This window comes from Abramis brama (assembly GCF_963993115.1).
Source record: "Abramis brama genome assembly, chromosome: 13".
NCBI classification, from domain to species: domain Eukaryota; kingdom Metazoa; phylum Chordata; class Actinopteri; order Cypriniformes; family Leuciscidae; genus Abramis; species Abramis brama.
In genome coordinates, this window is record NC_139975.1 from 20080102 (window position 1) to 20095717 (window position 15616).

A 15616-nucleotide genomic window follows, 5' to 3' on the forward strand; every position below is an offset into this window, starting at 1 on the left:
TTTATTTTGATGGTCCCTTTAAAGCATTCTGTTGACTAAGGAACACTGCACCTACATGTCTACTAACTCTCAGTAGAGTATTAGTGGAATATTAGTATACTGGTAGGGTTAGGGTTAAAATAAGTTACTTATAGTCAGTAGAATGTCTGTTGGAGGACCACAATGAAGTGTTGGCAGATACTAAGCAGACAGTCCACAATGAATAGCATGTTCAAAAGGGATCATCAAAATCAAATGTTACCAAATATTCTTAATTCAAGTTTTTAAAATATGTTTTCAGCATTTCTTTAACTGGACTTTGAATGTGTATAAAATTCAACCCTGAGTGACTCACCATGATTTCCCCTATATCAAATTAGTGATATTAGCACTACTGTTTTGAACAGGCCTATTGACTCAATATCCCTGTGCTCATGAGCTTATAAGGGAAACAATCACCCTTTAAAGCCTGTTACCTGTGATTGCTTTTGCAGACCTCTTTGTCCAATCAGCATTCATGCTTTTAGCAACTCTTCCGGACTGCACAGGGCAAACAGATCTGTCTCAATGTTTGTCATTGTCAGTTGCTTAACCGTTTATCAGCGGTCAGTAAGTGCACTGGCAGCTGGGACTTACTCGGCCATGAGGTTTTTTTTGTTCAAAAGGAATCAGGCAGCATTATTAACACACACACACACAAGTTTTAATTTTTTTCTTCACAAACCCCAGTGACCTGTCTGAATTGGGATATTAGCACTGCCTCCCTCTGTGTGAAGTGTAAGTGTAAGTGTCCCTCCTCCTCTTTGGGGCAACACAGCACACAGCTGCCAGACAAGTCCTCCTCATAGGGGGCAGGGCAAGTTAAGACAAACTAGGATAGAGTAAAGTAGGCAGTAAAACTAGTGCGGTTGTGGGCTGACATGTCATTTGAGCTAGAGGAAGGCAGGGGCAAACTTGAGACAGGACTTGGGAAGGACTGACTTGGATCTTTCAGAGCTTGTAAGCTTTTTAAAGAAATCAGTGGATAGGTGTGAGTGTGGGGGGCGTGTATGTGTGTGTTTGCTTGAAAGCCCTTAGGAGAAAGGCATTACTTGCATAACGTGATTCTACATCTGCTAGTCTTTCACCAGACGGTAAGTTTTAGTGTCTGTGTTAATGCAAATACATGATTTTAGATGATTTGTCATTGCTCATGTGCATTTACACAGCCATATTTTTTTAAATACTTTTATCAGGTCCATTGAAGACATATTATTCCAAAAGCTGAGTAAAATATGAAATTAATTTATGATCATCGCATGTGCAAAGTCTGTAGCTGTTACTGTAGTATTAATGAGATCCACTCACCCATTACAGTAAGAGAATACATTTTAGCTCAGCTATTAAATATGCTGTGCTGTAACTGAGCCTCAGAGTTGCCTGTCAAGTCCGACCCCTCAGGGCTCACAGGTACAGCCAACAGCCTTATGCATGTCAGTCTTCTCTGCCTGTGTGACTCCTTAACACCTTTCACAGGTTGTAAGGAGACACAGTGTAATGCTAATGCACAGCCATTTGCTCATACACATCACAATGTGCTAAATCTTTTTTTTATAAAATGTGTTTTGCATGTAAAAGAAGTTATTTAGGAAGCGGCTTAAGTGCAACTTTGGTCTGCATCCTCATTTACATGCAAAATAAGACTGCCAAAAAATCTCTAAAGCTGTTCTATATGCTGTTTGTATGTATATAAAAATATGTACTCTACCATTTAAAAGTTTGGGGTTGTTAAGATTTTTAAAATGTTTTTGAAGGCCTTTATTTGTTCAAAATAGAGCAAAACAATACCACTGTAAAATATTATTACAATTTAAAATAACTATTTTCTATTTGAATATCTTTTAAAATGTAATTTATTCCTGTTATTTCAAAGCTGATCATTACTCCAGTCTTCAGTGTCACATGATCCTTCAGAAATCATTCTAATATGCTGATTTGCTGCTCAAGAAACAAAAATAGTTTTTTATTATATATATAGAAATCTTTCTTTTGGCACACACACACACACATAAAAATATATATATATGTATTTTTAAAGAGACAGTGCTATAACTAAAATGGATTTAATTAAGGCTATGTAACAAATTTTCATTGAGCGAGGACCCTTGTAATGTCCTCAGTTTGCATAGCAGACTATATCCTTTAAATAAATGTTCAAGTCTGCTTTATATAAACCTTATATAAACTCATTATACTTGATACACTTATAATGAACTTTTACAATGAACTTGTAAGCCATTCAAATAAAATAACAAACTTAACGCTTGAATTGCAAAAAAGCACACTGGCCAATAAGTGATGTGCCAAATACCTACGCCTATCAAAATGAAAGCACTTTATCCCACTATTATGCAATAATGCCTAAGGCTTATGCATTATTCTACATTGGGCAATACTAAAACCTGCTGCTTAAACTGCAGACATGTGCAAGTGAGAACAAAAGCTGAAAGTGTTATTGAATAATTGTCCTTTTGCATGCCTCAGCTCCAATTTGATTCCCAATACTACTGATCTTGCATAATGAAATCTTTACTTTGCGCATTTCTTCTGTGCAGTGTTAGTCAAATCATACAGAAAAGATTAGGTCATGAATATGTAAAACATAGTAAAGGAAAGAAATCATCTTCAGAAATCTTTCTTTTGGCACATACTCAACTCTAAAAAAACAAATATACATAGTTAGTGTACTTGATTTATTTATTTGACAAAAACTCTCTTGACAGTTTGTGCTAACAGGAAGAATGCTGGAACATTGCTTCACATTTTGCCGCTCCCTTGTGAGGAGGAAGAATGTGGACCAGGACTGTCTGGAGGAGTCCAAGCTGTGCCGCTGCCTCTCCACTGTCGACCTCATTGCCCTCGGGGTGGGAAGTACACTGGGGGCCGGTGTCTATGTGCTCGCTGGGGAGGTGGCCAAAGGCAATTCTGGCCCCAGCATTGTGGTGTCCTTCCTCATCGCAGCTCTAGCATCTGTGATGGCCGGCCTGTGCTATGCTGAGTTTGGTGCGAGGGTACCCAAGACGGGCTCGGCCTATCTGTACAGCTATGTGACCGTGGGGGAGCTCTGGGCCTTCATCACAGGCTGGAACCTCATTCTGTCATACGTCATTGGTAATTATGAATTAGTCATATTTTAAAGCAATAATATTGTAAATGAAATGATATTTTCCCAACATAAACTGATATTTGGTTGGCACAGGGACCTCTAGTGTGGCACGTGCCTGGAGTGGGACGTTTGATGAGCTTATAGGGGGCCACATTGAAAAGTTCTGCAAATTGTACTTCAAAATGAATTTGCCTGGCCTGGCAGAGTACCCTGATTTCTTTGCTGTCTGCCTGATCTTACTCCTGTCAGGTAAAGAAAAGAAAAGTCTGTTAGTAAATTCATTCACTTGAATCTTGAAATCTTATTCCTCCTTGTTCTAGCATGCATTCTGTGTTATTGCCAGTTTGTTGTTATTGTCAGTATAAAAGTAATTAATTACTAGCTACCAATTACATCTCCAACTGTGTAATTAGATTATTGTACTAATTACTGTCTTTTAAAAGTATTGCATTACTTTCTAAATCCCATATTACGCTCGAACAGTTAAACAATACAAGGATAGACATGAAACTGCTTTTTTAATTCTTTCAAATAAATAATATAAAATTGCATAAATTATTTTTGAACTGACCAAAGTATTTAAAGGGAGATGGTTACATTAAAAACATACATTTTAACATTAGAGGTTAACTGTTGATGTTAAATCCACTATTATTTTATATAGAATTGTTCTACTCTATTCAATTACATCAGAAGTAACTGTAATTAAATCACAGAAAAGTTAAGAGTAATCCCTTACTTTACTTTTTAAAGGGAAAAATAATTATATTACAGTAATTAATTACTAATTACCAACAATGGTTAGATTCCTCATTTGTAAGTCACTTTGCATAAAAGCATCTGCTAAATGAACAAATGTTTGTACGTCTTACATCATTTAAGTTAAGAACTATTAGAAAAACTAATGATTACATAAATCATTTCTGACTTTCACATGCATGTCTGACACTGTAATTCTTTTTTTCACAGGTCTTCTCTCCTTTGGGGTGAAAGAATCAGCTTGGGTCAACAAAATTTTCACAGCTGTAAACGTGCTTGTGCTGATCTTTGTTATCATCTCTGGATTCGTCAAAGGAGACGCGCTCAATTGGAATATTTCAGAAGAATCTCTCATAAACGTCACCATTGTCAGAAGGTGAAGAATATCTCTTTCTTATTCCTTCTCTTGTTTTATATGTTGATGAATTATGCGAGCCTGATGTGTGAATTATGATCTTAACCATTCAATACACTTCAATCTCCTTACAGGAATCTCTCACACACTGCTAATGTCACCAGCGATTACGGGGTAGGGGGCTTTTTGCCTTATGGCTTTAGCGGGACGCTTGCTGGTGCGGCCACATGCTTTTACGCCTTTGTGGGATTTGACTGCATTGCAACCACAGGTATTAAGTCACTTATGCACAGTTATTTCCCGTCCTCCAATCTGATCTTGAGTTCCAAGTGTGTTGGTATGTGTGATTCTGACCAGGTGAGGAGGTGAAGAATCCCCAGAGGGCCATTCCCATCGGTATAGTTGTTTCCCTGCTGGTCTGCTTCCTTGCCTACTTTGGAGTGTCAGCGGCCCTCACCCTCATGATGCCCTACTACCTGCTGGATGAGAGGAGTCCTCTACCTTTGGCTTTTGAATATGTGGGCTGGGGGCCTGCGAAATATGTAGTAGCGGCAGGATCGCTCTGTGCTCTCTCAACCAGGTAAACATCTTTCTTTGCTCCCATAATGTTGTTCTGCTGGCCAAGACATCTCACAAGACTGTATATTGAGATAGCATGCTCAGATTAAACATTGTGAATACTTGCATAAAAGTGCATTTATTCATTTTGTCATTTGTTTGTCATTCGGTGAAACACAACACTTTCCTAATTAATTTTTATGGAGTTCTTTGTTGGGTTTGTGGTGGACTGATTATATGCTTTGCATCCCTAATGACTTTTTGATGGTGGTTTGTTTGAAAGAGAGCCATATATAAATAATTATACATAGCATTTAATTAATCACATTATATTATAATTAGCTTTTATATGATACAGATTTAAACTTGCTCTCTTTCAGAACAAAATTTTCATGTGGAATGAGTTTCTGTTTTTTCCTGGTGACCTAAATCAGAAAGGACCATTAGCATTTAGCAAGGCTCTCTGAAGCTGCATGAATTACACTCCACAGCATTTATGTAATGATTATTAGATTTTCTCTAATATTAATGTTAATTATGTTCAAAAACATCCTGGTGTGTGATTGGTAAAGTATACAACCTCTTATCTTGAACCTATGGAGTGCAACAGTGCATGGTTTCAGCAGCGTTGGTTCCTTCCGGAAGTTGTTTTTTTTTCCCCATTAATTTGTCCCATAGGGATTTCAAAAAGTCTTTAACGCATTTTAAGCCATGAAGCAAGCCAACCAGCTACAAAGTGAATCATAACGTTACAAACTTTGATTTGAATCAAAAAAAGTATTCAGACAAAATTACAAAGGTACAAGACTTTAGTGATAGAAAGAACTACAATCCCATGAAGCATTGCGAACACTCAAAAAATAAATGTTTGCCTCTTGTTAAATTTAATGAATTAAAATAAGCTAAAGTAACACGATTGTTTAATGTTTTGTCACAGCTTAATTTAATTGTGTTAAATCAACCTAATATATTTAAAACTGAAGTTTACTTAATTAATTTGTGTGAAAACTACATGAATAATTTTTGTTGACAACTAACTGGGCAGTGGATCTGTAGTTCCCAGCATGCTTTGCAAGCGACTGCATTAGGAGGGTAAATTTAGGGACTAAAGTGTTATTTTATGTGTTTTTCTGTAAATGGAAAGATGTTGTTAGCTAATGTTAGTGTTTAATATTCAGTTATGTTAGAAACTTAGAGGACTTTCTGTAATGTTTTTGAATTTTGTGGTTACCATTATGCAGAAGAGTGGCGACTGTGTTTAATTTAGGGCCGTGGGCACTCTGTATACTCTATACATGCATTAAACCTCATTTGCAGACCTGCATAAGTAATATTCAATATTACTCTGTAAAAAGTGGTTTTAATTTAATTGAACACTGGTAGCTGCTATCATTGGAAATAACTGTAGTGTCAAATTAGCTAAAATTATAATGTTGGCTATTTTAGGCAGGGCAAAAATTAAATGTAGTCAACCTGACAAAACTTTATCTTGCAGGAATGACTAAATTAATTTAAGTTCATACAACAAGACAATAAATCATTTCAAACCAATTAGATTTTGTTGGAAAAAATGTAATTCATTTTCGTGGAAAAGTTTTCCTTAATTTAATCAAGTTTGTTCAACAGCTTATTTTTTTGAACAGCATAATCAAATTAAGAAAGATGGAGAAATATAAAACTACTCATTTGAAAATGTTGCCTCAACACCTGTGAAGAAATGACTCCAACTTCAGATGACGCAAACTTGCACGATGACATGCACCAATCAACATGCACTAATGCTGAATTTCTATATATTGTAATCATTATGTTGACAACTTAATTACTTCAATGAGCTCATTGCTAACGAGATATTTTTGGCATGGTTTGCTTGATTGGTGGCATTTGAAATAATGCATGCTTTTACGTCTTCAACTGAAGCCAATGACACTGATTAACAACCTCGTAACTCACAGTAAGGTTGTTTTTAAAAGTTTATAAGTTATCATTAAAAAGCAATTTCCCTATGGAGAAAATGAATGAAGGTTTTACTTCCGGAACCCGACTGTTGCACTCTATTGCTATAAAAGACCAAAATTGGGTAAATTATTACCCAAGACCAATCATTTTGATTCAAGCTACTTTTAGGCCATGTGCAATACTCCCAGGAAAAAAAAAAATGAAGATGATTTATCTGCACCTCTGGTCCCATTTGCTTCATTTGCTAAGTGCTATACAATGATGTGCTGTCAAATTTTATATTTCCTAAAGTCAACATGAAACAGCATTTTGCAACCTGTATTAATTCTGTAATGTGTTGTTTTTTAGATTTTAACAGAATATTCAAAAAGAACAAAATGTAGCAGACTTAATTCTATCCTTTGGGAATTGATTCAGTGAAAATGTTGTCTAAATATCCAGTGACTGGAGGGCAGGAGTTAAAAACGTAAAAGACCGGTGATGTCAGTCGAAACAACAATTTAGTTCTCTGTGGAATAACATGCATTCATCAATCATGCAAAGACCAGAAATGTGTTAAGAAAGTAAACAGTGTTAATTTTGATTTCATGTTGACTTTAAAATAAAAATCATTATTTGTGGATGCCTGTAATATAGTACACAGCATTGAAGTGTTTGGGATCAGATCTGCAGCATGTGATTAATTGACACTTTGCTTCTGCTGATGTGTTTGCCTCACATGCAGTCTGCTGGGCTCCATTTTCCCAATGCCGCGTGTAATCTATGCTATGGCACAGGATGGGGTGCTTTTCAAAGTGTTAGCCCAAATCAATCCTAAGACGAAGACCCCTCTTATTGCTACAATGGTCTCAGGTGTAGTTGCAGGTGAGAGATGGAGGCACGATTGCTATGCATACTGCCAATGTGATCCACCAGGCAAATGTGAAAAAGAGTGGAATTGTGCAATACACAAAATTATTCTTAAGGAACATGCATCAAATTCATCTGTTACAGGGTTCCAACAGTCACAAAAAACCTGGAGATATCAAGATTTTTTTTTAAAGACTTTAACTTTCAGGCCTGGATAAATCAAGGAAATTAATAAGTAATGGAATAAAGTAAAGGCAGTTAATTTGTGTCTATTTATACTCCCCTCTAATATATTTTATTGGCAAGAAAATGCTTATTTTTTTAGTTTAATCTTTATAAATATTAGTAAAAATGAATTTCCAGTAAATATTTGCTCCTTCACACTTGCCGGTGTTGGTTAATATGTCCTTTTCCTTCCAGAGTTGCAGGTATCTGAACCATGACTCCTTTTTTGTTTTTAGCCTGTTGGGTTCTTTGTTCCCTCTTCCCCGCATTCTGTTTGCCATGGCAAGAGATGGCGTGCTATTCAGATTTCTTTCCAAAGTGAGTAAGCGTCAGTCGCCAGTGGCTGCCACTATGGCAGCGGGCACTACCGCGGGTAAGCTAAGATCGAGGTAGGCCTGGCATGGCCTGCTGTCCTGTTTGTGTCAGCCTGGTGGAGGTGCAGTGTGCCTGCTTAATTACCCTGCATAGAAGCATGCTTTCTATGGAAGCTTATTTCCACCAAAAAATATAAAAGGTAATTGCGACTTTTTCTATCTTGCAATTCTGACTTTTTTTCTATTTTTTTTTCTCAATTGTGAGAAAAAAAGTCAGAAGTATGTGATATAAACTTGCAATTGCGAGTTATAAAGTCAGAATTGCATGATATAAAGTCACAATTGCATGTTAAAAAAAGTCACAATTGCGAGATATAAACTAAACCAAAGTTTATATCTTGCAATTCTGACTTTTTTTCTCAGAATTGTAAGTTTATATTTCGCAATACTGTTTTTATAACACTCAGTTGCCAGTTATAAAGACAGAATTGTGAGATATTCTGAGAATTTTTTTTTTGACTTTATAACTAAGAAAAGTCAGTTATATCACACAATTATGACTTTATAACATGCAATTGCGAGTTTATATCACACAATTAGGACTTTAAAACTCGCAATTGCAAGTTTATATCTCACAATTCTGAAAAAATAAGTCAAAATTGCGAGATGTAAACTCGCAATTATCTTTTAAATGTTTTTACTTCTGTGGCAGAAACAAGCTTCCATAGCTTTTTCTGTGGTGTTGGTGTTGGTGGTGGTGATAAAAATCTGTAAATTCTCTGTAAATGTTATTTATTGCATGCAAAAGTGATATGTAGAGCGTTTGAAGAAGTTTGCTGGAAAAAGAAAGGAAATTACTATTGATTTGTTGATATCGCATATAGATGTACACCAGCATATATGTATGTGTCAGGTGCAGATTTCTGATGAAAGCTGCAGGGAGAGATTCTTAGTACTTCCCCTACAGTGTGTTAATACAGCACTTTGATGCTAGCATGGGGTCAGCCATGCTTATGGATTCCAAGGACTTCTAAAGAATGAAAAAGCAGAGGTGAAGCTTAGCCGGGGGATGAGGACGCAGGGTAGATTTGATTTTTGGAGCCCCCTGCACATTGCACATATTAAGCCCATACCGTAGCACTGTATGTTTGTTAGTACACTGCCTTCTTACTGTGAAGGAAGTCTGAGCAGCTGTATATGAAGTCATAGGGCACATCTGGTGTAGATTTGATAAGAGGATACCAATGCTATTGCATCCTGAGTTTAAAGTCATTGATGATGACACTTGGATTATTTTGGAATCAGGCTCTTCAAAATAGGAAGATTTAATTTATTAAATGAAAACCAATGAAATAATAAACTGTGCATGCTCTGTTGGTATATTTATGCATTTTTGACAACCAAGCCACACTTATAAATGTATGAATGATATTGGATTAAATATCAATATAATATGAAACAGATTTATTTAAATAGCACTTTTGGCAAAAAAAAGTTGGCATAGTTTTAAATTATGCAATACAAAACAGTAGATTCTCTTTCTGTATGTCCGCGTTTAAAGAGAATTTAAATTATTTCTGAGAAAATAGAGATATTTACAGTAGATTGTTATGCCATGAAATCTGTGCATTTTAAGTGTGACTTAAGTGTCTAAATAGTTTAAGCCAATGTATGTAAACCATTTCATTTATGCAAGTATGGTTTGTGATATGCATGCATTTGATGTATTATTTTTAAACTCCACCTGATCAGCAATTGTTTCATATCAACAGCAATCATGGCTTTTCTGTTTGACTTGAAAGCGCTGGTGGACATGATGTCTATTGGAACTTTGCTGGCGTACTCATTAGTGGCAGCTTGTGTTCTTATCCTCAGGTTAGTAAACATTAATTTTCAAATGATTTATTTCAAAAATGTATATGGTCTTGACCAAAATTTGTTAATATTAATATGCATCTTGATGCGCGACTAGTGGCAGAACTAATCAACTGGTCACTGTGATTTTTGCCAAGTAAGACATGTTAATGTATCAACATATTTAGTTGATCCTGGAACAACATTCCTGCCTAAAAATTTCATCCTAACCATAAATTCCCTAAAATCAGAGGGAAATGATAACACTGATGTAGAAGCACTAAAGTCTAAACTTGACATAGACTGTAAACTTGTCCCTAAAATCTGATTGGTTGATTGGAATGTTGATCCAGAAACATGGTGAAATCACGTAATCAACTAGTTGGTACAATGATGTGTGTACTATTAGTAATCTGCCATGCAGTGGTTATGTGTCAGTTCTCAACAGTATAATGTGTGTTTGAACGATTTGACAGATTTGATATGGACAATTTTCTTGCGAACTGATACTGTCACATTTAATGATTTTTTTTATCACGTTTTACAAAAAGATGTATTAGTGTTTTAATCATGTTTCCTGTTTCTAGTTGCATAAGCAACTATTCTAATGTAAAATGTATGTGTGAAGGTATCAGCCAGATGCTGTGTTCGAGAAGTCTAGGATCAATGAAGGCAAGGAAGATGTTGGCGAGTCTGAACTGACAGAGTCTGAGTCTCATCTGAACATGCTGAAGGATAGAGGTGTAACCCTGCGCTCTCTGCTCAACCCTCCACTGCTGCCCACCGAACAGACCTCCACTGCCGTCAATGCGTCTGTTATCATCATGGGTTAGTGCAGCAGTTAGAGACTGGTCTGACAGGTTTAGTTATGTAGTCATCCTGATCTGTGACTCTTTTCCCTGCAGTGATTATTGTGTGTGTTGTGAGCACACTCAACACATACTACGGACAGGCCATTATTGCCTTGGAGCCTTGGGCCCTGGGGGTCTTGGCCGCATCTTTGTTCATCTTCATCATGTGCATCCTTCTAGTTTGCAGACAACCTCAGACGAGGAAGAAAGTTTCCTTTATGGTATGTAGGTTTGAAATCCAAAGGTTTATCTAAACATACTGTTTAAAAGATAAAGTAAAAAAAGTCATATTGTGAAGTATAATCGCAAATTAAAATAAATGTTTTTTTAAAATATATTTTAAAAAGTCATTTAATTCTGTGATGTCAAAGCTGAATTGAATTTTCACCAGACTTCAGAGTCACATGATCCTTCAGAAATCATTCTAATATGCTGATTTGGTTCGATGTTGAAAACAGTTGTGCTGCTTAATATTTTCTTGTTGCAACCACGATACATTTTTCAGGATTCCTTGATGAATAGAAAGTTCAAAAGAATAGCATTTGTTATTCTCTATTCAAGAATAGAAGTCTTTTTTTAACACTATTAATGTCTTTGCTGTCACTTTTGGTCAATATGAGTCCTGCTGAATAAATCCACAACCATATAGATACAAGTATTTGTTACATTTACACATTTTTTCAGTAACCAAAATTATTTTTCCTGTAGAAAGGTCGGTCACACCCTTAAAGAGATATTTTTTATTTATTTTCCTTTTTCTTTAATGGAACACAAAAAGAAGAGGCAGAATGTGCTCTTTTCCATACAATGAAAGTGAATGGTGACCAGTCAAGCTACTATAAGTAGTCATAATTTTGGTCACTTACAGGGTCCCCGCGGATCCTTAAAAAGTCTTAAAAGGTCTTAAATTAGATTTTTTAAATTTAAGGCCATAAAAAGTCTTAAAAATTATAATTTTTGTAAAAATTTCTTATTTTTATTCATGAAAGGTCTTAAATTTTAGATGACACTTTGATCTAATTAGCGGCTCTTGTTATTTTTTTAATTCTATCTTGGTGGATTTGCTTGTTCACGTGACAATTCGCGTCACTTATGGCAGTATATTAGCCTACGTCTGTCTCCTGCACGCGAGAGGAGAGAAGAAAACGAGTAAATGTCAGTTCAATTGTAAGTTCATTCTTTATGTGCTTAGGAGTGTGCGATATTGTCTATGAACTATGATGATATTGTAATCATTGTTTTAACTATGTACGAGGCACTGCGAGTGCGAGCTGGCATCGTGTTTCTCTCATGCTTTCACTGCGTGATGTGTCAGTTTATAGATGTCCCCAAATGAGTTTTTGTCTTATATTTATATTATATGTTGTTATATTAGAATATCACATGAGCAAGAGTGCCGTTTTCCTTTGCACAATTGCAAATGTGCTATTTATTTTATACAACAGTTAAATTAACAATAAAGTTAACATTGTGAGTTACTTTTTGGACACAATATTGTCAATTTTCACTTTAGCCTATTGCCGACGAGATTTTCATAATGAAGCCGTGGTCCAACAGACAGCGATGATTTTTTTTTTTTTTTTTTTTGACTGAAATCTGCATTTTGAACGAATCATTTTAACGATTCAATGAACAATCACTTGTTTTTCTGAATGAATCAGCGGTTTGAACAAATCGGTTGATAAAATGACTCTAACAACTCGCTTATTAAGACAGTGACTTGCCGCCACCTACTGGTGGTTTGTTTCATATTTAAAGTATCCTTTAATTAAAACGTTAAAATTATAAATCATTTCATATTTAAATATTGAATAGCTTTATTTATGCAATTGTAAATGAAGTGTAAATATAGTAATGCCAGTTTTGATGCCGCTTCTGTGTCACCTCTGCACTGCAAGGATGGATTTTAATTTAATGATTTAATTTGACATTGGTACTGTGTTATTCTAATATAATTTAATTTGAATGTTAGAATTTGACATAAAAGGTGATGCATACCTCTAAATACGTTTAGAAACAATATCCATATATAGGTGAAAATGCCCCTGGAAATCAATTTAAGGTGGCAAATATTGCCCCTTAATAAAAATGTTCATTTCGGTCACTACTGTGAACTGTGACCACTGCATAGAATATAAAAAAAATATGAATATCTTCGTGAGTCTTCTGTCAACAACAGGCCTAAACCAGCCAGGGTACCAGTACAAAAATACAATCAGTAAAATATCATTTAATTATTATCAACAAAACTTTGAAAATATCTAGACATATTTTTGTCAATATTGCGCACCCCTAATGTACGGTATTAATTTTGATTTCTTCAGGTCTTAAAAAGGTTTTTAGGTTTGAAATAGCATAAAAGTGAGTTATGACAGAATTTTCGTTTTAGGGGTACTATCCCTTTAATACATGTGGCCCATGTTGAACCGTTGCTGCTGTGTTTATCTTGATGTGTATTCTGCCCAGAACAGCCCTGAGTTTTAGGGTAATAGCCTGTATAAAATATCTGTGTTTGCCAAGCACTCTGTGTTCTTTGGAGGGCCGTATTGTGTGCTATCCTTATCTGACTTGAAAAACAAAGTGATATGACCCGAAAGAGCCTCCATTAATTGTGTTATTTCTTTTTTAGTCTGGGTCATTTCATAAGTGAGTGTTGAGCAGAGTGCAGTCAAGCACATGTTTGAATCGGTGTGTATTTTTTGCTTCAGGTTCCTCTGTTGCCCTTTCTACCCATCTTGAGTATATTTGTCAACGTGTATCTCATGGTTCAGCTCAGCGGAGACACATGGATCCGTTTCTCCATCTGGATGGCCATAGGTACGTGCAATCTTTGGGTAAACACACACACACGTGCACAGTCTAAAGTGTGTCTAAAGGTCTCATTGCTCTTTTTCTTGTTCTTTTTAGTAAACAATGACTAAATTTGACATGCACGTTTGATATAAATCATAACTTTGATATCAATCCACAGGCTTCCTCATTTATTTTGGATATGGAATGTGGCACAGCGATGAACGCAAAAGGCATATACAGAACTGTGGTGTTGCAATGGAGAAAAAGATACTGACATGCAGTGTGGAGTATGTGACACACACAGAGAAGACTAGCCCATGTTAAAGAACAGCAGACAAACTCTTGACAGTATCTAGCTGTTATCTACAGCATTCACCAACATGCTAACAGACCTGAGCTCTGCCTTTACAGTCACTGCCATCATGAACAATCTCTGTGCTGATGTTTTCATGTCGGACATTAGGGGTGTATGATCTGACGATGAAAATTCAATGCAATGATTATGGAATTGACTCTATTTATACACTCTTATGGCGTTTTTAGAACTGTAGATCGCTTGCTTCGTTCCTAAACAGGGATTCAAATTGTTACAGAGTTGCAATTTCTTATTGGTTCAGTTCAAACATTTACAGCCCTGTAGGACATGCGAGCAATTTGCTTTAAATGTGTTTGGAAGAGAAAGGGAAAGCGTGTTTTTTATTTTCTATAAAGTATTAAGATTTCCACAGTCAGTATCTCAAGGTTACTTCCACTGGTAGTTTGTTCAATTAAAAAAAGGAAGAAGTATTTTTTTTTTTAAAGCATATACTTATATACTATGATATGGGACAAATGTGTGGCAAAGTGGCATTATCAAATAATGTGGAACATTAGAGTAGATATTGTTAAAACTAATAATTGCAGATATTGGTGAACATCCAGATTTTTTTTTTCTTTTCTTATTAAAGTGTTTCATTCTAAAAATTAATTCTATTGACCACATCTTATTGTATGTGCCAGAGATGTTAAGCTGCTCAGATAACACTATTTCTTGTATTCTGATAATCACCATACTTCTTATTTTTTATCCATGTTACATATGTTTGTGTAGTTATCGTTAAATGTTTGACATATCCAGTCTACAGTATTCATAGGTCAACCTGTTGTTTAACAACCAGGTCTGATGATGTTGAAGAAGAGCAAGTTATGTATGTAATCAGTGTTTTGTCTTGTTTTATTCACTTTATTTACTTACTATATATTTTTGGGGCTTTTTCAAAAACTTTTTTTGATGAATAATCTTCAGTCTACAGATAGTTCACTGCAGTCATTCAGTATACGACAATCTGTGTAAGCCAGTTAACTGAGTGATGTCAGCAGGGGTCTAAGAATGGACAACCTGCGCATCTGAAAGTGTTTCTTCTGCTAACTAGCACTCAAGTTCTTCTCTGCCTTAAACACTCGGTGTAAATGTACTGTAAATGAGTCATAGAGAGGCTAAGATTGTGGCACAAGGATTAATAAAAATGTGTTAATGTCTCATCAAAAATGCTGCACATCAACTAATCTGTTTAGAGCCTTTGTTTTTGTTTTTTTAGTAATGATGTGTGGTTTATGCCATTGTCAAAACATTACAAAGTGGTTTCATACAAAGCAATAAAACATTTCTACCCCTTTTTAAACTAAGGTTTCCACATTCATAAATGTTTTAAGTACCATCAACAATGTTTAAGTCATTTCAACTTAAATTACATTAAACTGACTTGCATCACATTAACATGAGTTGAATCTAGTTTAACTTATAAAAAAAGTTATGTTGTCATAACTTTATTGATCGTATATTTTTTTACAGTGAGGCCTACATGCATCTTATCTATTAGAACAAAGTTCAATGTCCTCATCAGACGCTGATTATATTATTACAAAACTGCAGAAAGCAGCTGGCACAAGAAACAATTACATTTCAGCTATATCTTTCATATATAAAATGAGGCAA

At 35.5% G+C, this 15616-nt stretch overlaps 1 protein-coding gene across 4 annotated transcripts; it reads left to right on the forward strand.

Moving 5' to 3' along the window:
* Positions 1-784: 784 nt before the first annotated feature.
* slc7a2 (solute carrier family 7 member 2) lies at positions 785-15299 on the forward strand. 4 transcript variants are annotated; one of them, XM_084133689.1, is made up of 12 exons: positions 785-1112; positions 2742-3129; positions 3218-3373; positions 4094-4259; positions 4373-4509; positions 4596-4818; positions 8066-8202; positions 9916-10018; positions 10626-10825; positions 10903-11069; positions 13557-13665; positions 13820-15299. In XM_084133689.1, the coding sequence occupies exons 2-12, from the start codon at positions 2760-2762 to the stop codon at positions 13963-13965; spliced, it is 1914 nt and encodes a 637-aa protein (XP_083989815.1). In that variant the 5' UTR covers positions 785-1112; positions 2742-2759; the 3' UTR covers positions 13966-15299. The 4 variants fall into 4 exon arrangements, with proteins under 4 accessions (XP_083989815.1, XP_083989813.1, XP_083989816.1 ...); XM_084133687.1 differs by lacking the exon at positions 8066-8202 and adding an exon at positions 7480-7619 and having other exon boundaries at positions 853-1112; XM_084133690.1 differs by having other exon boundaries at positions 881-978.
* The last annotated feature ends 317 nt before the right edge of the window (positions 15300-15616 follow it).

Coding starts and splice junctions, on each gene's coding strand:
- slc7a2 (XM_084133687.1), top strand. CDS start 2,760: ATGCTGGAACATTGCTTCACATTTTGCCGCTCCCTTGTGAGGAGGAAG. Junction 4,260..4,372: donor AACGTCACCATTGTCAGAAG/GTGAAGAATATC, acceptor ATCTCCTTACAG/GAATCTCTCACACACTGCTA. Junction 7,620..9,915: donor GGTCTCAGGTGTAGTTGCAG/GTGAGAGATGGA, acceptor TCATATCAACAG/CAATCATGGCTTTTCTGTTT.